Genomic DNA, 23522 nt, shown 5'->3' with positions numbered 1-23522 from the left:
TTGATTACTGGCCGCAGTAGAATAAAGAATTACTAAATCATTATAAAATAACAAACAAATGTTATTAAGTATACATTTAGAATAGAATAAAACGATGTTTGGTCATTTAATTACAAAACTGTAATATTTGTAGTTGTCTGTAAAACATGAGATAACTATAACATTAATGAAAAATATATATAATAATGATGAGTACCTGTCTATACGTATGTCCCTGTGCCTCCTGCCCATATTGAGCTGGACCCCACGCCTCTTGTGAAGATTAAAGCTACATAAAATAGATGTATTGATTTTTAAAAATTATTATTTTACTTTGTTAAGTGCATCCAATGTAATGTGTGTTTGGATTACAAATTCCATCTTCTACAATGCTTAACCTGACATTCACTAAAGCAGATAAACTCTTAAAAGATCATTCTTAATGGCTTTCCATTACATCTTTGCATTATTAACAATTGTTTGCCCCTGGCCTGCATTCACCTAGTGAGTGTGTGCATGTGTGTGTGTGTGTGTCATTCGTTTGCTGATCCCAAGCCATGGTCTTTGCCCACCTGTTGCCATGGAGATGTGAGATCATCTTCAACAGAGCATGTTCTATTATACAAAAATACAAAACACATGGCTCTGTTTCGATCACGATTTTATGCTCATGCTATTGGCTTGAAAAATATCTATGTCATGCATACTATTAATAATGAAAAAGAAGTAAACATAAAAAGCAAATGATGGACAGATGAAAACGGACAGAACAAATAATTGGTTGATGTTCCTTTTCGGATGACATTAACTGAAACACCAAAATACGGAAGTAAACACTGATCCCATCTCCTGTCACTTGTTTTTAACGTTACTGACCATTTAAAGAGTGATTTGGAGAAACAGAATGGCTGTCACTGCGGTTCACTTAGAGTCAGACGCCTTTTTGGTGTGTATGAACCACGCTTTAAGCACGGAGAAAGAAGAAGTGATGGGTTTGTGTATCGGAGAGATCGAAGTCACCCGCATCGTCCACATTCATTCCGTGATCATCCTCCGCCGCTCAGACAAGAGGAAAGACCGAGTGGAGATCTCCCCGGAACAACTGTCTGCCGCCTCCACCGAGGCCGAAAGGTTGGCGGACATGACGGGCAAGCCGATGAGGGTGGTGGGTTGGTACCACTCTCATCCGCACATCACTGTATGGCCTTCCCATGTTGATGTGCGGACTCAGGCTATGTACCAGATGCTGGATCAGGGCTTCGTGGGCCTCATCTTCTCCTGCTTCATCGAGGACAAGAATACCAAGACGGGCCGCGTCCTTTACACCTGCTTCCAGTCAGCCCAGGTCCAAAAGGGTTCCGATTACGAGCGTGTGGAGATCCCGATCCACGTAGTCCCACGTGAAGCCATTGGTAAAGTTTGCCTGGAGTCGGCTGTGGAGTTGCCACGAATTCTTTGCCAGGAGGAGCAGGATACATACCGCAAGATTCACAGCTTGGCCCACTTGGACCCGATTACCAAGATCCACAACGGATCAGTGTTCACTAAGAACTTGTGTAGTCAGATGTCGGCGGTAAGCGGTCCGTTGCTGCAGTGGTTGGAGGACCGTCTGGAGCAGAACAAGCAGAGCATCGTGGAGCTGCAACGGGAGAAAGAGATGCTGACCCAGGAACTCAATGCCCTCTAAGCAGGGAAAGAATTGGATTAAATTAACAAATTAACGAAGAATTACCGTGACCCCTCTCTCACCTTCACTATAGATTTTGTTTTCTTTTTCTTCTTTAATGTATGGAGTCTTCCATTATTGAACATCAGATGGTGATAAATTGTTTTACATGAATTATACTGTGGTCATAGAGGCCATGCAAGCTAATTATGCTCAAATATAATGTCACAAAATTATATGAATGTGCCTTTGGACTATTGAGCTTGCCTTTTGTAAATACTGTATACATTAAATAAAGACTTTGGGAAGTGGAAATTTTGTTTTGATGTTATTTGTGGCTGATATTTTCTGCACTACAACTACACTATGTTCCATTCTTGCCCATTCAAATGTCAAGTAACGAGCGGATAAAAGATAAAATATCAGTAGGGAGGTATATAACACTAATGCGAGTAAATTTGAAGTGAAAACAGGAAAATAAAAAAGAAATATGAATCCAACACCTATAGATGATCTGTTCTGGTCTAACATTGCCATCCTTTATTAAGATCCACAGTCATTTAAAGAATGATTTGGAAAAAAATAGAAATATTGCAGGTGACCCTCTTAAGTACTGCTTAGCAGTCAGGTAGTGATTGGCTTCATAATCAGGGCCATTGAAATGAACTAAAATCATATCAGGTTGAGTCCATTTTCAGTAATTCGTCTCACTTTCCATAATGTCCTCTTCCTTCCTACCAAATATAAATAGTCATTGCTTTCATGTCTGTTTCTGGACTGTGGGAAAAGTAAGTGGAGGGAGTGGAGGTAGATGAGGATGGCCTAAGGGAAGCATGTGCCCTCCTCCTGTACCAAGACTGACAATGTCTTTGGAGAGCCTTTTTATTTCTTCCGATTGACTTCTAACCAGTTCTTGAAGACTCAAGATCTGACTTTTGTCTGCTCGCATGCTACAGGCCTGAAGATGCTTACCCTGAGTACACATAAGCACAAATATGTTTTTGGTTAAAGCTGATATAACATCATAACCAGTAAATACATGTAAATGTATTCATCCAGGTCATTTCATTCACTTGGTGTTCAATTGTAAAAATGTATTATATTTGATTTCATAATTTAAGGATAAAAGGGTTAGGTACTCTTTGTTCCCCTCCTTTTTTTTCTGTGAGGGATAGTAGAAGCTACCATAAATATTGAATCTACTTTTAAGGAATAAAACTCATTTTGAGGAACACTTTTGACTCCAGCATACATTTTTTTTAGGCGAAAGAGTTTGACAATAACTGATAATGAGAAATTCACATCATGTAATATACTTACAATTTTCTTTTGTCGTGTGTAAAGTTTCATCTCCAGTTCTTTCTTTTGCTCGTAAAGACTATTCAAGCAACGGAGTCGCTCTGTGTTGCTCCTCGTCATCGACATTAGACCCTCCCGAGCCTGTTGTACTTTTTTCTAAATTCAACACAGGAAAAAAAACAACAATTAGCTATCTACCATATCAATAATCCAAGCTAAAACATGCACAGTTTAACATACATCCCAATGTGCGATATCTTTGGCATTTGCAGCATCTCTCAGTATTTTTTCCTGCCTCATCTCTGCAGTGGTTTTGTTCCCACACAAGGTCTGCAGAACCTCCAAGTCCACCTCTCTCCCAAACCTTGTCATCATCAACTGGTGACACAGTTTCTCCAGCGCTGCACCAAAATCCAAATATTGAATCGCATGATCACAGTTTGAGAGCTGATTACCTTGACAGTGTACCCATTTTGTTTGGTCTTACACTGAATGTCATTGTTCATTTCCTTGCGTTCCTTAATCAGCCTAATGTGCTGCTGACGGGCTTGACGGTACACCTCCGTCTGCTGATGCTTCTCCACCCCCAACTCATTCACTCGCTCCTCCAGCCGTTGTAGTTCCATTCTCGTGAGCACCAATGCCGGGGTAAGATCGGAAGGCTCTTGGCCAGATTCACCAATCTCAATCTGGGAATCCATAAAGAACCATCATTTAGCAGAAGACAACAATGATGAATGAACCCAGACAACAAGTTTTCTTAACCTGGTGAAGCCGTAGTGGAACCACAACATCTAGCTGATTCATCTTCTGTTGTTTCTCCCTGTTGACTAGCTCCAAGTCGTCATCTGCTGCCCTAAGACTGACTTTCACAGATTTCAACTGCAAGTGCATAATTAAGAAATTAGGCATTACTGTGTAAACCCATGAAATCAAACGTTTTGCAAGGGCTGACTACAACTAGTGTTGCATTAATACCATCATTGGCCCAATATACTAAAATACACAGAAACAAATATAACCTTTGTACCACAATCACACTGCTACTGAGTGGCAATATTTCTCCGCTTCCATACTATCAACACTTCTGATCAATAAGACGTATATCTAACCTTTTTAGCAATGGATTCACACTCCTTCTCAAGTTGTTCAGCATTCTTTTTCTCCTCTGCTAGTGACTCTTCAAGATCCAGGCGACGTTCACGCAGCTCCAATACATTGTCAAACATTTTGGGGTCACACCCTGTGGCCAATGAAAAGTTTCAGTCTAATTGATACTAAGATGTGTTGTTGATGTTGTTATATTGGGCCAAATACTACATTCCAGCATTTGTTTTTAATAGTTTGGTGATGTTTGCTATCAAAAAAATTTAATATAATATTGTAACAATTACTACTAAGTGCATGGAGTCAGCCTTTATGGAAACTTATAAAAAGTACTTTGGGTTAGGATAAAATGATATACTATACAAAGTAATACAGACCTACAGGGCACTCTTCAACCGCAGCATCTCCATCTAATCCATCCCAATCATCATCGTCATCATCATCCCAGTTTTCATAATCGTCAAAATCATCATTGCTGTCTTCATCCTCCTCTGCAAAACAAATGAATGTAAATAAATATAGGTGACACAAAACTATTGTGACATTATATAAATGAGTAATTCCATCACCGTCACTTCCTTCCTCCTTCTTTTTGGATCGTTTAATCTTCTTTTTAAATACTTTAGTGAGATATTCTTCAAAGTTATTGTCATCCCCCAGCAAGGCATGGAAAGCTGCTGTACAAGCTTTATCCTTCTCTTGCCGTTTTGTAATGTCTTTACGCTTCATTTCCAATGACTTCTTACACTTCTCCAAGTCTGACTGTTAAAAAAAGGATGAAATGAACAGTTTCTACATTAGAAAGAATTGAAAAATCCCTTGCAAATTGCTAACAAGGTCAGACAGGGTCCATCCAAGGCAAAAATATGCACCATGTTATCAAATTCTATAACTGTGGGATGGATTAAAACAATAGCATTAAATTGCAAATCAAACTAAAACAGATCGGAAAATCATTTGGCATTTTAATATAGTTTCCTACCATCAATTCATCTTCATCCTTTAGGCGTTTGTCAAGTTTATCCTGAAGAATTTTCTCACTCTTGTCCACCTCTTTAAGGAGCAGAAGCTCCTGATAAAGAGTCAGTTGACGTAGATTGGCGAGTTTTAGCTTCCAATCTAACATTTGAACCTTCTGAAGGCACATTAAGTGGTCCTTATCAAAATTCACCAATGAACTGTTCATCTAGAAATAAATAATACATTAATGTTTTAACGCATACAACATTTAGATTTTCAATACAGTGATTTCAATTAAAACATGAACAAACCTGCTCTAGCAGAAGATCCTGCATGTCTAACAACTCATCCTGGCTCATATTTTCGAGGTCCTCCTCACTCAGTTCTTGCGTTTCCTCTCCATCTTTCTCCTCAGTAGACGTAATTAATATATTTTCCAATTCCTCCAATTCTATCGGCTCTTTTTCCAGCTCATCCAACACATTCACCCCACTCTCATCATCATCTTCTAGCTTTGCATTCTTTAACCTGTTGACAGACATTAGAGATTGTCTTTAAATTGAATTTACTACTCGAAAGTCAGCTACTTTTAAAATATATTAAAATGACCTTTTCTCTGTTAGTTCCTTATATCTCAAGAGGGTGGCTCGGCTACATCGCTGGCTTTTCTCTGGCACTTCCTCGATTTTTATAGTGGGCAGTGGGGGTGGTTTGGAGCAAAGCTGTGAAGGCAAATGACTTTGAATCTTTTGGAGCTGCTGGGTCTTAGTTGTCAGTTCTGATACAAGGAGAAGTTTGGAGTCTCGTAAGGCTTCAATTTTTTTGTTCATCTCCGTCTGTTTTTCACGTATCTGAAAAGATGGATGCAAAACATGTTATGATTGTCAATTACGGTGGTTCAATTGTTACTGTATGATGACAATCAACTAAAACTGGGAAAATAGAGGAATCTTAAAGAAACAGACCAAGAAAAAAATATTTCAAATATACCAAAAATGAATAGATTAATTGACATGATCATCTTTTAAATGTTTTTTTTTAATTTACAATAAATAGTGGGGTGTAAAATGAAAGTACTAAACAAGACATGGTAAAACATAAACTGGAAGTAGGGCACAACCCAAAAATATATATTTAATAATAATAATAAGGTTTGAAAATCCTTTTCTTTTGCATGAAACCCTGACACTAAACTTTCAAAACCAAAATAAAAGTGAATTATGTGTGTATGTGAACCAGAAATATGACTTACATTGCCTTCTAGCTTGATCATCTCGACTTTCTTTTTCGAGCCACTCATTCGTAGGTGTTTTGGTACTGTGAAGTTTTTGTCTGTTTTGAGTTTCAAGTCACCAATGCGCTCTTTGGCTTCCGAGATGGCCTGAACATCTTGTGGATCCTCGCAATCCTTGTGTGGCTTCTCTGCATAACTGAGAAACCAATGTGTAAGGTTTTGATACCTGAGCATGATTTAGAAGTATTAAAAACTCTATAAGTGATGCTGTTATATGCCACACTCACAGTTTATCCCATTCTTCCTTTCTCTTTGCAATCTTGGCTCGTGCTTGTTCCGCTTTCTCTGCAGCTTTTTGGAGCCTTTCAACATGCCGATCTACCACCTGTACTGTAGGACGGGTCACCGGGGGTGGAGCATCTTCCTCTATTAAGCACACATCGTCAAGAAATTATGTATTAAAAGGCATTTGAAATAAAGTTGTGTATAAAAAGATCTCACCATCTGATTCACTGCTGTCTTTGTCCGATTCAGGTCTAGTTTTATGGCGTTCAACCAAAGTGTTTTCATCCGCATCTAAACCGCCGGAACTAGTCTGCTGGTCTCGGGTTGAAGAAGGAGTTGGAATATGGTAGGTAGAGATTTTGTGGTCAGTGTTGATGGCAAATACAGTGATCATGTGAGACTCTTGAGAGCCACTAAACCTAAAAGACATAAAAAGAACAGTGTAATTTGTTGTAAGTGGTGGTTTAGTTTTTTAAAGCAATTGTACCAGTCTTGAAGCTTTTGGAGTGACAAATGGGAATGCTCCTCTCTCCAGCTCATCTGGTACAGTACATCATTTAATCGTCTTGTCTTCTCTTTCTCAGCTTGCTCTTCAAAGCGTTGGTCAAGCAGCAGTTCCTACTTACAAATGTGGAAAAACCTAAGACAATTGGCACATTAATGTGATTTACACACAGCCTAATATTCCAATTAGAATTAGGTTAGAAACCCATACTGAATATAAATGCTCCATACAAACACCTCAGTCAGATAACAAATATCCCAAATCTAAATTGAAAGTCATTCTGCAGCAAAGGGTTATATTTTCCTTTTCCTAAATGAATTAAAAGCTTTTAAAGCCCCTGTACCGCCCTGCAAAGTAACAAATTGTGTCCTTTATTGTGAAGAATACTGAATAATGAACATTAAGTGTTATATTGATGAAAAAAATTAACTCCCTCTTGTTATTTGTGTGCTTGTATACCATAGAAGTTAGTTGAATGTGTTCTGGTAGGTTCTGGTTATCATCCAGTAGTATTTTAAAGTCATTCTGCAGTGCCGCAAGTTGTTTTCGTTTGGCTAAAATCTTTGCATCAGCTTCCCTACGCTGGCGGTCTTTCTCTAGTTTTTGTTTGGCCGTCTCTATGCTGGAAAAACCACAAATACACACAAAAATTCACCAAAAAATGAAGCAACAATGTTAAAATTCCAGGAACACTCATTCAACCCAACCTGTATGCTGTTGGGTCATCAATGTCTTTAGCTAAGGCCTCAGACTCCAAACCCACCTGTTAAAAGAATATGATGCCACTTTATACATGGATATAAAATATTATTATTGATATAAAAAGAAAGTATTGAGGCACCCTTGGTTGCGGAAGCGCTGCTTTGTTTTTTTCTATTTCTTTCTGCAGCTCTTCAGAAGAAAGCATGTTGAAGGAAAAGATGTTCCCATCATCACCTGCTGTCAGCACATACAGGTCATCATAGCTGCAACATATATGTCGCAGGTGTCCATAGTTGCTGTCATGGGCTCCCAGTTCCCAGTACGCCTGCATTGAGGTTAAGGCGTAATCGTCAGCTTCCAATGGATAAACTCTGATGGATCCTGAGTTCATGCCGCAGAGCATTAGCTGCCTGTTGGAGCTGTGACAGAAAATAACCAGATAAAAGCGTATTAAGCATAGATGCAAAGTATACATGTATATATAACAGTGGTTCCATAGATGTCAATTGTATGTGTTGTCCTTAACATATAATACCTAAAGGTGATTGAGCAAATGGGGTCTTTATCAGCATTGTGGAGTTCCAGGTATGCAAATGGCTCAACAAAAAGTTTTTCTGAATTGTCATCTTGATTTGCAGAAAACTTACAGTGGTATAAGAAACCAGAATCATATCCACCCTAAAAAATAGAATAAAAATATTAATATTTTTATTTTCATTCATTCATTCAGTCATTTTCTGTACATAAGGGTCATGGGGGGTGGCAAATTTATAAGGGGAATACTGCATATCCTTATCAAAGAGCACAAATAAACAAAAATCTACACTGGTGGCTTTGCCTTTAGTGTACAATAAATAATAATTTCTTAGTTATTCTGGCTGCAAATGTTTAAGGTGATAAAAAACAATTCATATTTGTTTATGTATACGAACCATTGATAGCCAGAATTGACCAGGCTGTGAGAAGAAACCCCAGAAGACAGGACATGGAGGATCAGGAATAAAAATGCGAGGCAACTCCTCCTTTTCTTCTTCTTCCTCCTCTTCATCATCATCAATATCATTTTTCTCTCGTTCCTTCCTTCTCAATTCCTTTTGTTCAAGTCGTCTTGCTATTTCTTCCTCTCTCTGAAAATCAAAGATAAAAATACATTTTCAAATTGGAATTCTAGCTTTGCATAGATCAAAATAAGATCAATATGTTCATTCTATTGTTTAAAAAAATGCAATAGAATTCATGCCGTACGCGGATTCGAGATTTGATGCTCTTGAAGCGGAAACTTTTTCTTTCAAGATCAAGTTGGTAAGTTGTGACTTCTTCCAGAGTATTCGGATCAGGACACGGTACCTCCACAACATGACCACTTCGGCACAGGATTAGCAGGGTTTTTTCTTTCTAAGTAAAATGAGAATTGATTCAGTTATATATCCTCTAATGAAAAAGAAACATGTTATTTCCCAGTCAAATCTTACATAGGAGGGAGGTGACCAGACCAACAAATGTACTGGTCCCGGAACAGAGACAAAACCAATCGGCTCATAGCTCTCTCCAACAGTGAAAAAGAACACGGTGCAGTCTGAGCTCTGAGGAGAAAAGCAAAGATAAAGAAGAAAACTCCAACCATTCATAATGGTGCTTGCCATGAGATGATTTTTATAGATTTTTCCATTGAACTTAAGTCTTCTTACCCCAGTTGCTAGGACAGTTCCATCGCAATCATATGCAATTGTGGTGACAGATGCATTATGGGGTTTTAAGGCCTGTTTAAGGCGCAACTGGGCCCCCGCTTTATTCCTAGTTACTATTTGAAGCCCCGCAGGATCGTAAAGCTCCAGTAAGCGAACAACTCCATCATCAAAGCCAGTTACCAGTAAACTTCCAGCCTCGTTCACCTTGAGACAAACATAAGAGATCATTTGACCATAGCATAAATTGTTGGGATCAAAGTTGCATTTTTGAAATTTAAAATGTACCGAAGGTGGAGCCCAGTGGAGAGCGGTTCCACCCTGAGAAAAGCGAGTGCAGGTCAGTTCTATTTTTGCCAGAAAATCAAAGACTCTGACTGAACCTGGGAAAAAGTATAGAGGGAGATTGTACACCTTTTGACACTTTGTGTAGAAAGCATTTAGATGGTACGGTTGAACAACTCACGATCCATAGATGTTGTGGCCATGAGATGACTACTCTTTGATACATCTAGGCCACTGATTTCCCCAGCGTGGAAAGAAAACAAGCACACAGGATCAGGAGTCTGTTGATTGGTCAGAAAAAAAAATACATTATTCATTCCCTTTGTCGTTATCAGAATGATTAATATGGGTGAACCTTACTGAGTATGTAAAGGAAAGATCCACTTTCCAAATGCCTCCATTGCAATCCTAGCATACAGCAGAGGGGGAAAAACAAAATTTCAATGTATTTATTATCTTTTTACAATGGCAAAACAATTTGAAACATGCATTTCTTTAATTATCTGATGACCTCTAACCTGAGCAAACCAAATGTTGGAGTCTTGTTGGGAGCTCTTCACTACTGAGTGGAGGCTAACTTGACGCCCAACCAGCAACTCATTCACGGGTTCCAACTCAAATGTATTGTTTTCACCGCTACTGTCAGCAGCATCTATAGTCTCAAAGTCCCAGCCCTGCAAAGTCAAAGAAAAACAACACACCAAAGAGCAACAGCATTATAAATACTTACACAATGTAAGATCTTGTAGTTAGTTACTATATGGTCATTTCATGTGTTTAATTTTAAGGAGCACAGTATAAATATAAATGTGTATATGCATAAGAATCTTACACTACCCGAATCATTCCATCTGCGCCAAAGGTCATCAACTGTCCATCTTCTAAAGCAAAAGGCTGGACCACGCCGGCATGACAATAATGGCCACCCTTGCTGCATAATTCCACTTTAATGGCATTTCCATCCCACAATAGTAGATTGCCCCAGTTTGAGCCAGATACAACCTGAGAAGGTGGTCAGATGCAAGTTAGATGGTAAGTTCAACATTTCCTTTATCAAAAATTAGATTGCTATACTTAAAAATATATTTCTCAGTAATTTTTCTTCTATGTGTTAAGATCAATAGAATATCACAATATTTTCTTAATACGATGTCATACTTGTCTGTTTCCAGTATTGATACATAAAATATAACCTAATGACGTGTTCAAATAATTATCCACAGGGCACTGACCTTTCCATCAGGAAGTTCTATGTAGCCTTCAATATCTGTTGCTGCAATTTTTCCAAAATGGCCAATGAGCCCTTCCAATTTTAGACCTGTAAATGTGCTGGCCATTTTCCAGAACCTGGGGAGAAAAATTTAATGTTTTTGAATGGCTATTATATCAAATGACAAATATTTCCATTCAAACAAACATTTCCCTTTGAATTATGTATTCATATTGTTGTATTTTTTGTGTAGTTTACTTGATATGTCCAGATCCTGATGATGTCATGATTCCAGGGTTGTATGGGGAGAAGGTTACACGGTAAACTTCCTGTGAAATGGCTTTACACCTTAACATCACCTCTTCTTGCCTCCAGTTCCACACTGTCAACATATAGTCTGGTGCACTCCCCAGGCTGGCCAGAAGACTTGCATCAACATTAAAGTTAACAGAGCAGAACGCACGGTCTGTACCATCTATTGAGACAGGTTATGCATAATAATGAAGCAAAGCCTTTCCAGTAATAATGATATCAATGATGGATTGTCATTCTATTTACCTCTCAGTATGCGGTATGCTTGTAATGAGGGATATTTGAATACTATTAAAAGGGGTTTTCTACCCTTCTCTGCCACAACTAAATAATCTTTTGTATGGCTTACCTGAAAAAAGGTACAGTGCACACTTTAAAAAAATGTATATATGTAAATGTTAAATATTTAATCAGGCACAGTGCAGTGTACATTTTTGTTCACTCAACAACAAACATCATCATTAGTCATTGTATTGTAATTTGTTTCTGTCACCACTACACAAAATTCACTATAACAGTGATTAAAAATTCATTATCTAAATGTTTTTCATATCCAAAGACTGACATATGCTCTTGAATCTTACCCCAATTGCACCAATCCCACCTCCACTGCAAGAGCGCAAGTATTTATGCTCCCTAGTGGAAACATCAAGCAGGATGAGTACCTGGCCTGCTATAAAGGCCAGAGTTTTGTCATCCAGTACCTGCAGGTTTGCTCTGCGGCCACAGTCGTACCCAAATGAATGACTTAAAGAAGAAAGAAAATGATGAATATTAGATCAGTCATGAAAATATCATATGAACTGTGTGATCATAAGAATCCGCCACACAAAAAGAAAAAAAAAGGTGTACTATAATAGAAAAAAAAAACATTACGAGAGGAACAGGAGGTTCTCTGGAAGGTCGGACTCAGGTGTGATAAAGGGTTTGGAGTGAAGCTCATCATAATTGTAACACATGTCAACTGGTAATAATGCCTTTGCATCCGCATCCTGCAAGCTGGTGCCTCCTTGGCCCTCCTGTGTAAGAGAGACATATTTTACACTTTTTTTTCCTCTTTACCATTGCTTAAATAATTGTCTCTTTTTTGGAATATATATGCAATTTTCAGCAATTATTTTCATGGTATAATATGGATATATTTACATTTATATAGGCATATATGTGTATATTTATATATATATATATATATATATATATATATATATATATATATATATATATATATATATATATATATATATATATATATATATATATGCATACATGTATATTCTTATATATATATATATATATATATATATATATATATATATATATATATATATATATATATATATATATATATATATATATATATATATATATATATATATATATATATATATATATATATATATATATATATATATATATATATATATATATATAAGAATATACATGTATGTATATATAAATATATACATATACATATATGTATATATTTATATATATAATGCTCATAATTTTTTATAATGGTCGTTATTATTTTACGAATGACTCTTGCATGCTTGAACTTGAACAAAAGGAAAGAAAAGGAAAACTAACCTGATTAGTAACATCTTCAGCCATAGCACTTGTGACGTTTTTATTTTCTGTGAAAGAAATTCCTCAATGTCAAGAATGTTTTTTGAACCACAAATGACGATGGTCAAGCCAATGCACTTCAATTGCAAAACAATAATAACATGTGGTGAATTGCGTATCAAAGCTTTAAAATGCTGTATGCAGGTCCTAAATATATGACGTCATAGCGAGCGTCATAATCCCAAAGAAATGCACGCTCAAGATTTGGAGCGATTAACAACTGAATTATGTCAGAAAAACAAGATACATGTTCAACTACAACACCAGGGTAAGTCATGATTTTATTTTATATATCTGTTTCATTAGAAAACGAGAGCTATGGATTAAAAGAAACAGTTTAGTGATGGTATCTATAAACTAGCGCTCTTTTTCGTTTAGACTTGCAGTGTAGGTCAAAATTGCAAATTCTAACCATAGATAAACAGGTTAAAATACACATTTCCTATAAAATTAAGATGAACCGTGCATAAATTGAGCTGAGGTGGCGTTTGATTTCAAATGAAAAAGAAATGCGATGATCACATAAAGGATGAACAAAACAATTGTAAAAAGACGCTCATGAACATTTCTGCCAACAAAAATATGTCACTGTTTATTTGGCCCAAACTTTGATTGAAAGCAAAATTATTGGTTTATTAAATTAATATTTTGGGCAAAATTTGTAATTAACGGTGGGGTACAACACAAAGAAGTGTTTACTGGACAACTTTGAAATGAAGACACATTTTATTCTTTAGAATTAACATTTAAAACAGTAGCAGAAAAACAAAATGTATCATTAATAAGTAAGCTATACCTACATTCCATGGTAGGCCTTCCAGTCACTAAAGCTAAATGTTGGTTTACCTGATTTCCTCAAATGTTTATTTACAGTTGGGTTAAGCAAAGGAGGTAGCTTAGTCTGACTTCTCGGTACCATGCCGCCTCCTTTATGGGACAAAAGGTTGATGGCTCTACTGAGATTCTCCACTTGCTGGGACTGCTTTCTCACCAGTTTTTGAAGACCCAAGATTTCACTTCTGTCACTACGTCTGTTCCAATCTTGAAGCTTTTTGCCCTTCGAACACACATGAGCTGTATTGTAAACTTTGTCATACCACTATATACTATAATTGTATATGTGAAATTACAATTTTCTTCTGTCTAGCATCCAGTTTCTGCTCCAGCTCCATCTTCTGCTCAAAAAGACTATCCAAGCAGAGGAGTCGCTCTGTGTTGGTCTTTGTCATCTCCATCAAAACCCCACGGGCTTTTTCTACTTTGACCTATGGATGGCATGTAGAAAAATGAGAAATATGATGATAAAAAAGTCATAAATCTCATTGCTCTTCGTACATCCCAGTATTTAATTTCTTTGGTGTGTGCGATTTCTTGCACAAGTAATTCCTGCTTCAATTCCTCAACCGTCCTGTTTCCCGACAGCGTCTGAAGATCTTCCATATTGACTTCTCTCCCAAACCTCGTCATCATAAGCTGATTGCAATGTTTTTGCCGCACTACACCAAAACACAAATCCATTTGATTAGTGTATCTTCTTTCACCCTAGCTCAAGGCCTCAATTGGAACTTACTTTGTATTTCAGTATTCTTATCTTTTCGTTCCTGAATGAGCTTAATATGCTCCTGCCTGGCTTGATTGTAGACATCCTTCTGCTGGTTCTTGTCCATTTCCAACTCCTTAACTCGCTCTTCCAAACGTTTCAACTCAGCCTTATTGAGTATCAGTGCAAGGCTGAGGTCCAAAGGTTCATGGACTCTTACATCCAACTCAATCTTAAAGAAATTGGAATTAAAGAGGGTAGAAGTAGAAAATTGTAAATAGTATCTTGGAACTTATAATATACACCCTCTTCTACATCTCTTTACCTGTTGTAGGTTTAGTGGAACCACAATATCAAGTTGGTTTATTTTCTGCTGTTTCTCCCAGTTGACTTGCTCCAAGTCATCCTCGGCTGCTTTGCGATAGATTTTCACTGATTTGAGCTATGAGTTCAATCAAATAAGCAAAATTACATTTCTCTAAGTGATTTTATGATAGGGATTTCTTATAACCTCTGGATTAAGTGGTGACTACTCTACAGCTACACCATGCTGACATGATATGTTTGACAACATGAATTGACAAACATAACATGGAAAACAAGGAGAATTAAAAAAAAGTTCTGTCTTGTACATTGCCACGGACATTCAGGACAAGTGTGCTACAGCTGTTGGTTTCACATTTATAAGATGCTGACCTTCTTAACAAGGGAGTCCTTTTCCTTCTCAAGAACATCTAAATTCTTCCTCTCCTCCATGAGCAGATCTTCCAGGTCTAATCGACGTTCACGAAGTTGCAGCACAAGTTCAAACAACTTTGGATCACAACCTGTGATGATAAAAACATGCAGAGGATATGGTTAGTTAGATTTTGTGGATTCTGGAATTTTCTTTCAAACTGTTTCTGGTATTGAGATTACTACTGACCTGGAGGGCATTCTTCTACTACAGCTTCTCCCTCAGAGGTTTCCCAGTCATCATCCTCAGCATCATCATCCCAGTTTTCATAATCGTCAAAGTCCTCCTCATCCTCTTCTGCAAATTAAATTTGAAACATGAAAACAAAACTACAACTTCTGATAATAGGTTACACAAATTATACCCTCACCTTCATGCGGCTGCTCCTTCTTGTTCCGTTTTATTTTCCTTTTAAAAACTTTTGTCAGATATTCTTCAACATTTTTATCATCACCCAGCGAGGCCTGAAATGCTTTTCTAACTGCCTTTTCTTTGTCCTGTAGCTTGGTTATGGCTTGGTACTTCAATTCCAGCTCTTCTTGACACTCTTCCAACTTATACTTACAAAAGTATGAGACATTTTATAAGCTGCATGAGGCAATATCTATTCATATATATTATATATTCATACATTTTCTATACCACTTTGGGAGCACAGAACATATATTGCATATTAATTAAATTTGGAAAACACATTATGAGCAAGCCAACATATATTTTTTCACAAATTAATTAAAATATTACTAAGAAGAGTAAGAAATACTCTGTTGAAAGGGATACATTTGTGGAAAGGCTACAATTTTTATACCATCAAGTTGCTTTCTTCCTTCACATGCATTTTAAGCTTCTCCTCCAGAATCTCTTCACTCTTTTCCACTTCGGTAAGCAGGACCAACTCTTGATTAAGCGTTAGCTGACGAAGCTTTCCAAGTTTTAGCCTCCACTCCAGCATCTGTGCCTTCTGAAGACACATCAGGTGCTCCTTATCGAACTTTTGCACCATGTTCTCCATCTAGATATGCAATAAGCCTTTTAAATGTGACAATAACTATCAATGTCTTATCCAGAACTAAACTACACACTATATCAAACCTTTTCCAGTAGCGAATCCTGCATGTACACCAATTTACTCTCTTTTTCCATTTCCAGTTGTAAATCTTCCTCCCCTTGAGACTCCTCTTCTCCAGCAGATGATAAAACTGACATACCACCCTCTTCTTCCATTTCTTCCATCTTTTTTTCCAGTTCCTTAAGCAAATCTATGTCTCCCGCCGGATCCCCCAGCCCTATCAACTGAAACCTGTAATGTTTTAATAAATACCCTCATTAAATCTTTGATTTGACCATGAAAAATTAAAATTTCTCATCCAGGGTTATCCCATACACTAAGCTGAGCAATCGGTAAATTTAAAAAATATGAAACATGACTCCAGTACCTCTGGTTTCTCTGCAGCCTGTATGTAGATAGCATTTTGTGTGTCCATTGCAGTCTCTTTTCTGGTATTTCTTCTGGATGCATAGTGGGTAAAGGGGGTGGATGGCGTTGGAGGTGGTATGGCAGAAAACTCTGGACCTTCTTGAGCTGCTTTGTCTTTGCCCGCAGTTTTGTTAAAAGGACAATTTTAGAGTCCCGTAAGGCAACAATCTCTCTGTTCATCTCAATCTGTTTCTCATGTATCTGTTAGAATGAATGCAAATCAGGTCAGTATACATTCTCTGTTGCTATTTAGATTATTAGCAATTAAAAACAATCTGAATCAAATTGAAAATGAGTGTTTGAGAACATTGTGTTGTTTACATTGGCTTCGAGTTCAGTAATCTCTGCTTTCTTTTTGTCGGGATTCATTCTCAAGTGTTTTGGGACAGTAAAATGTTTCTCCGTTTTAAGTTTTAAATCTCCAATTTTCTCTTTGGCTTCAGAGATGGCCTGCACATCCTGTGGATCTTCAAAATTCTTCTTGGGTTTTTCCTGATAACTGAGATGAGAATAAGGTGGTTAGATTCAGTTAGGATGCTCAATCTGCAATGATGACAGGCTTACAATTTGTCCCATTCCTGCTTTCTTTGCTCAATCTTGGCACGTGCCTTTTCAGCTTTTTCAGCTGCTTTTTTTAACCGTTCCATCTGCCGATCAGCCAATTTAACAGCAGAAGATCGAGTCACCAGAACGTGTGGAAGATCTTCCTCTGGTGAACACAAAGTATTAAATTTGAAAATGTACTCTATATAGTTGGTTAAACAATCACTTGGTTCACCGTCTGTTTCAGAAGTGTCTTTCACAGTGTGATCTCTTGATTTTCTGTGTTCATCTGGAGCAGTTTCATTGTTGCTGGTGTTGCTGTAACCATTCTGATGTTGGACCTGCACTGAGGAAAGCACTGGAACATTGTAGGTGGAGACTTTGTGGTCATTGCAGATGGCAAACACAGTGACAATACTAGAGTCAGAATAGCCATTGAACCTGAAAGTAAAAGAAAACCATAAGAAAAGTATCGAAGGTGGTAGTATTAGTAGTTATGAGTCATTACCATTCCTGTAGTTTTTTCAGTGCCATTTGCGAGTATTCCTCTTCCCAACTCATCTGTTCTTGGACCTCTCTTATTTTGCATAACGTCTCCCGGTTAGTCTCTTCTTCAAAACATTTGTCCAGCTGTAACTCCTGCTCAAGATGACATCCCAAAGATGTTGGAACCAACACTTAGTCAATACATACTTGAGTTCACATTTTACTTCTCAAAGTTGAAATGTCACAGTGTTTATGTGCAAGTTTACCGCAAATGTCAGCCGGGAATGTTCTGGCAAGTCGCAGTTGTCCTTGAGTAGTTTCTTGAATGTATTCTGAATCTCACCAAGCTTTTTTCTTTTTTCAGATTTTTTCTTCTCAGCATCCTGACACAAATGGGCTTTCTCAAGTTTCTGTTTGACCATCTCTATGCTGGAAAGTAGTACAACGCTTTTAATTTAATCATTTGGTGTTTGGAACCCATAACTTAACCAGGTCTAACTACAAGAAAGACATAAGCATATTTCACAACAAAATAATTCCCATCCAATGAGGTGGTGATGGACTTTTGGTCTATTCTTATAGGGGTTATATCCCAAAATGAATTTTTACTCAACCTGTCAGCTGCTGGGTCATCAATATCCTGAGCCAAATCCTCATTCTCAATACCGTCCTAGTTAGAAGGTCACAATATCACTTTTCTTGAAATTCCATGATATCTCACATGTTCATCAATATGCACAAGTATTTATCTCCATCTTTCTGGATGAAGTTGACTAACCCTTGGAGGAGGAACCTTAGCCCTTTTTCTCCTCAGGCTTTTCTGTCCTTCCTGATGAGGAAACAAGTTGAAGGAGAATATATTCCCATCATCTCCTGCTGTTAACACAAACATGTCATCAAAACTGCAGCAAATATGCTGTAAGTGTCCATAATTGCTGTCATGGATGCTCAGCTCCCAGTATTCCTGCATGGAGTTTAGAGTGTGGTTCTTTGGATTGAGAGGGTAAACTCTAATGGCACCTGAATGCATTCCACACAGCATTAGCTGCCGGTTGGAGCTGTAACAAAAACAAGCATAAGCCTGAGCAGTTCACAAAAGACTAAAATTGTATTTAATGTTTCTTTAGTTTGTCCCGATTAGCATACTTGAAGGTGATAGTACAAATGGGGTCATCATCAGCATTCAGGACTTTCAGGAAGTCAAATGGCTCATCGTGGCGTTGGTCTTGACCCTCATCCTGTTTTTCAGAGAACTTGCAATGGTATAAAAAACCAGAGTCAGCCCCTCCCTGCAAGGAATATATTTGAATTAGCCAGAAGTACAAAAGGAGAGTGTGTACGTATTGTATTATTGATAGATATTGACCTAAACTGCTTGGCAACAAATTACCAGTCAATGTTTTCTTTTAAACATGTATAGGTACCATAGAAAGCCAGAATTGACCAGGCTCTGAGTAGAAACCACAGTGAAGAGGACTATGAGGTCTAGGGATGACCATGGGGGATACATCGTCTTCTAGCTTTTCGTCATCTGGAACTTGCTTCTCATCTTTTGGCTGTGTCACCTTGAAATGACAAAATAAGTCATGACAGCTTTATCAATTCAAAGTCTGACAAAGACATCGAAGCATAAATGGGATTGTAAAATAGAGAAATCAAGAACCAGTTGTAAAACATCATAGTTAACACTCATTAAACTTAAAAAAAACACACTAAGCAAAACCTTGATTTTAGATTTGATGCTTTTGAAGCAGAAAGATCTCCGAGGAAGTTCCAGTAGTTGGTAAGATTTAGTTGTCTTCAGGCTATTGTGATCTGGACATGGGACCTCCACAATATGACCACTTTGACATAAGATTAACAGTCTGCTTTCATGCTGTGTAACAATGAGAATTGGTGTTAGGATATTTTTTGCGTAAAAATATACTGCCCTTCCAACAGAAACTTACATGGGAATGAGGTGACCACTCAAGTATCTGTACTTTTTCAGGAACTTGAACAAAACCAACAGGTTCATATATTTCTCCAACAGTAAAGAAGAACACAGTGCAATCTGAGCTCTATGGATTAAGGTAAAAAGTAGTTGAATATCAAACAATGTGTATGACAACCCACTAATATAATAAAAATGAGGAAAAAACATCAGCACTATGCCTCCAATGGGTTTTTATTAAATTATACATATACTTACTAAGTGAATTAATAAAGGACTTACCCCTGTGGCTAAAATTTTACCATCACGTTCATAAGCAATTGAAGTTACAGGTCCATGATGGGGTTTGAAGGCCTGTTTAAGGCGCATACAAGTGTCTCCTTTGTTATGGATCCCTGTGGAATCAAAAAGCTCCAGCAAACGCACCACCCCATCTTCAAATCCTGCCACTAGTAAACCTCCACTACTATGCACCTGCACATAAATCATCTAACATTGTTTCTCCCTAAATCAATGTGTATTGTAACTATTGCATGAGTGTCCGTACTTACCGAAAGTGGTGCCCAGTGGAGAGCGGTTCCACCTTGATTGAATCGGCTACTGAGTAGTTCGGTTTTTGCTAGGAAGTCAAATATTCTGATTGTGCCTTGAGAAGGGAATACCCAGAAATATAGAACAAGTAAATTGGGACAGTAGTCTGAAGTTATCTGTCCTAGGATATTAAGTAACAAGCTAAAAAGGTCCAGAACATAGGAAAAAGAAACCAGTATAATATCTTGGAGCATTCTAGTCCTAGTGATAATTTTAAAGGGGTGCTGAAAAGTCAAACAAATGTGTAATCTCATTTTAAAAATGCTTTAAAAGTAGATGCAAAAAATAAGCACTGGATAATGTCATGTTTTTAAAAGAATCTCACATCTCTATTTAAATAGAAAGATATTGGCATTTTTTTTCTACTACAGGTTTGTGACATGAAAATATCTCACGGTCCATTGCAGTAGTTGCCATGAGATGACTATTCTTGCAGACATCAAGGCCCTTGATTGGTCCAGCATGGAAGAATATCAGGCACTCTGGATCAGGAGTCTGCTCACAGAGATTTCAATTAGATGAAGTCACAAAAAGGGTGTTCCTATTATTCAGTCAACCTGATCCTTTTATAAATAAAAGTAAACAATGTTATATTAGTAATGTAGGAGAGCCTCACTGTGAAAGTGAAGGAAAGATCCAATTTCCAAATAGCTCCATTGGAATCCTACAAAATAAAAGAATATGCTTTATGTTTTCAGTAAGGGCAGATTTCCATGTAAGATGACTGATGACCTGAGCAAACCAAACAGCAGAGTCGGGGACGGAGTTTTTCACTATTGAGGAGAGGCATGCATGGCGCCCAACGACCATTTCATTCATGGGCTCCATCTCAAACTTGTTGCTCTCACTACCACTCTCTGCATTGCAGATTGTCTCAAAGTCCCAGCTCTGCAGGGTCAAAAGATTACATATTTGTATTGAGCTGATGAGAGCATCACATCCTTTCAATTATGCCGTCAGTTTCGTTTTACCCGGATCAGCCCATCAGAGCCAAAGGTCATTATCTGTCCATCCTCCAAAGCGAAAGGCTGAGCAACTCCTGCATGACAACATTGTCCTCCTTTCATGCAGAGTTCCACTTTAATGCTGTTACCATTCCACAAAAGCAAATTGCCCCAGTTTGAGCCAGACACCACCTACAAGAAATGACACTAGTTAAACTATTAATTTAAACTGTCAGATTACCTGAATGCAAACCTTTCCGTCTGGAAGTTCTATGTAGCCTTCAATGTCTGTAACTGCCGTTTTCCCAAAATGGCCAATATGTCCTTGCAATTTGAGACCTGTAAATGTGTTAGCAATTCTCCAGAATCTGTGGACAGAGAATACATAAACCATAAATATGTCCAGTTTCTGTCAGTATGATAATATACAAATATAACTGAAGACTCTCAGGTAATTCTTGGACTTAGTGGTTTTGAGCACACTACCATTCAGTGGATAACGGAACCATTTGTTAGAAATCTGCCTTTTATATGACTTGCACACCTTATGGTCAACAACAATGTAGATGCATTTTACAAGGAATAAGCATTGAGTCTTTTACTTGATGTGGCCAGATCCTGATGATGTCAAGATTCCAGGGTTGTATGGGGAAAAGGTCACGCGGTAAACCTCTTGAGAAACAGCTCTGCATCTAAGCATCACCTCCTCCTGTCTCCAGTTCCACACTGTCAGCATATAGTCAGGTGCACTGCCCAGACTGGCCAGAAGACTCCCATCACTATTAAAGTTAACGGAGCTGAACGTATGCTCCGTACCATCTACACACACATGAGCACAGGATGACAACACATAATAGAGCAATGGAATAATACAACAATGGATTAATTTTACTTACCTCTGAGAATACGATGTGCCTTTAATGAAGGATATTCATATATTACCAGGATGGGCTTTTTTCCTTTCTCCGCCACGGCAAAGTACTTATGGCTTGGGTGTACCTACAAAAACATATTAAATACATCAGCACATACTGATTAAACTTAACAGCTTATGATCCAGCCAAGTATCTATTTTCTCCATCTACTGCATATATTGTTCTTTTTATACAGTGTTTTCTTCATTCTTACTCCAATTGAACCAAGTCCACAGCCACTGCAAGAGCGGATGTATCTCTGTTGCTTGGTGGAAATGTCAAGCAGGATGACCAATTGACCAGCAATAAATATCAGAGTTTTTTCTTCTAGAAGCTGCAGGTTTGCTCTGCGTCGACAGTCGTAGCCGAAGGAATGACTTCAAGTAAAATAAATCAAGGATTATGTTCAAATTCATAGAAGTTCTTTACTATACGGCGAATATTACTAGAGAAAGATCAATGCGATTTCTTATTCTAACACCTTCAACTGTAGATAATGCTATTTGTGGGCTTTATATGTGAAAATTCTGAGAATTAAAGATTACATGACCCAACAAAAGTATCATCATAACCGCTACTGTAGAAGTAGTAAGAAGAGCATAAAAAATATCTACAGCATATACAGTGCATGAAGGATACGATAAGTTGAGAAGATTCTCAGGAATTTTAGAGCCAGATGTAATATAGGGTCTTGAATAAAGCTGTTCATATTCATAGTACATGTCTTCACACAGAATTCTGCCTTCATCAGACATGACTAGATGCTCACAATGCCCCCTGGTGAGAGAAAAAAATAGATAACACTACCAGACATTCATTAATCATTAGGTATGTTTTAAAAATGGAAACATAATAATGGTTTATATTTACTTTGACAATTGTCTATTTTGACACAGTACATATACTATGTTGTTCTAATGAATCAACAATTATTTTGGTCAAATAATCTCTTTCAAGAACTTTTTATCATATTTAGTTATAAGTAGATTCTTTAAAAGAACATTTTTCTTGTTGATTAAATGACCTTCATTGTTTGGGTGTGCATAAATGTTAAGTATTATCTCATCAACTTGGCGTGTTGTTACACATCGTCACTATGATGTCATGAGAAAAGAATTGGAAAGTAATAAACTACAATGAAAGAATTGCATTGAGCTCCAACTCTTAAAATATTTCATGTCAAAAAAGAAAGAAAGATTGCTCTTACCTTTTCACTTGATTGTTGCAATGTCGCGCGTCTAATTTCCAACCTCCTTGTGTTGAGTTGTGCGTAGCTAGGCAACAGGAAGATGCCCAGTGCCCACTAGTACTAAGCCTGATGGTCAGTGTAGTTATTTTCATGACCAAAGATTGTATATCAGGATCATGTTTCTATTATGAAATTATATTATGCTCTCCATGAATGATTCTTAAAATAAAGGAATACCTACTGAAGCGTTTTCTCAACCGTGTCCAAATCCCTATAAAATTGGGAAACGAGTCCAAATCATTATTAAAAGAACA

At 37.5% G+C, this 23522-nt stretch overlaps 4 protein-coding genes across 4 annotated transcripts; 1 reads left to right on the top strand and 3 right to left on the bottom strand.

The window, feature by feature from the left end:
- Nucleotides 1–788: 788 nt before the first annotated feature.
- brcc3 (BRCA1/BRCA2-containing complex, subunit 3) lies at nucleotides 789–1960 on the top strand. The gene has a single exon (XM_077737415.1). The coding sequence runs from the start codon at nucleotides 884–886 to the stop codon at nucleotides 1664–1666; it is 783 nt and encodes a 260-aa protein (XP_077593541.1). The 5' UTR covers nucleotides 789–883; the 3' UTR covers nucleotides 1667–1960.
- Nucleotides 1961–2157: 197 nt separating this feature from the next.
- On the bottom strand, nucleotides 2158–12915 carry LOC144211084 (cilia- and flagella-associated protein 44-like). The gene is given in 34 exon segments (XM_077738108.1): nucleotides 2158–2618; nucleotides 2966–3100; nucleotides 3185–3345; nucleotides 3432–3633; nucleotides 3710–3826; nucleotides 4057–4187; nucleotides 4429–4542; nucleotides 4621–4813; nucleotides 5034–5237; nucleotides 5323–5539; nucleotides 5621–5862; nucleotides 6264–6441; nucleotides 6533–6671; nucleotides 6747–6949; nucleotides 7018–7148; nucleotides 7495–7657; nucleotides 7743–7798; nucleotides 7877–8156; nucleotides 8273–8415; nucleotides 8670–8864; nucleotides 8983–9132; nucleotides 9210–9320; nucleotides 9426–9629; nucleotides 9711–9805; nucleotides 9889–9988; nucleotides 10068–10115; nucleotides 10226–10381; nucleotides 10545–10709; nucleotides 10940–11054; nucleotides 11176–11392; nucleotides 11476–11578; nucleotides 11814–11976; nucleotides 12106–12248; nucleotides 12817–12915. Coding segments are annotated over 34 exon segments (5277 nt in total). The 5' UTR covers nucleotides 12841–12915; the 3' UTR covers nucleotides 2158–2339.
- A 964-nt stretch (nucleotides 12916–13879) lies between these two features.
- LOC144210995 (cilia- and flagella-associated protein 44-like) lies at nucleotides 13880–15697 on the bottom strand (the record flags this gene model as incomplete). Its single annotated transcript, XM_077737965.1, has 7 exons — nucleotides 13880–14120; nucleotides 14191–14351; nucleotides 14426–14627; nucleotides 14721–14837; nucleotides 15092–15222; nucleotides 15321–15428; nucleotides 15502–15697. Coding segments are annotated over 7 exons (1074 nt in total), but the record flags the coding sequence as incomplete, so codon positions are not given.
- Nucleotides 15698–17655: 1958 nt separating this feature from the next.
- On the bottom strand, nucleotides 17656–23360 carry LOC144210994 (cilia- and flagella-associated protein 44-like). The gene is made up of 20 exons (XM_077737964.1): nucleotides 23227–23360; nucleotides 22659–22796; nucleotides 22234–22396; nucleotides 22002–22104; nucleotides 21708–21924; nucleotides 21359–21473; nucleotides 21133–21297; nucleotides 20894–21049; nucleotides 20778–20825; nucleotides 20557–20656; nucleotides 20122–20216; nucleotides 19853–20044; nucleotides 19587–19697; nucleotides 19325–19513; nucleotides 19062–19202; nucleotides 18784–18926; nucleotides 18416–18695; nucleotides 18252–18307; nucleotides 17904–18066; nucleotides 17656–17790 (listed from the first exon to the last, which is right to left on the bottom strand). The coding sequence occupies exons 1-20, from the start codon at nucleotides 23358–23360 to the stop codon at nucleotides 17656–17658; spliced, it is 2844 nt and encodes a 947-aa protein (XP_077594090.1).
- Between the last annotated feature and the right edge of the window lie 162 nt (nucleotides 23361–23522).

Source organism: Stigmatopora nigra, chromosome 17, assembly GCF_051989575.1.
Source record: "Stigmatopora nigra isolate UIUO_SnigA chromosome 17, RoL_Snig_1.1, whole genome shotgun sequence".
Taxonomy (NCBI): Eukaryota; Metazoa; Chordata; class Actinopteri; order Syngnathiformes; family Syngnathidae; genus Stigmatopora; species Stigmatopora nigra.
The sequence above is the reverse complement of the archived record's forward strand: the minus strand, read 5'-3'. Positions and strand labels throughout refer to the sequence as shown.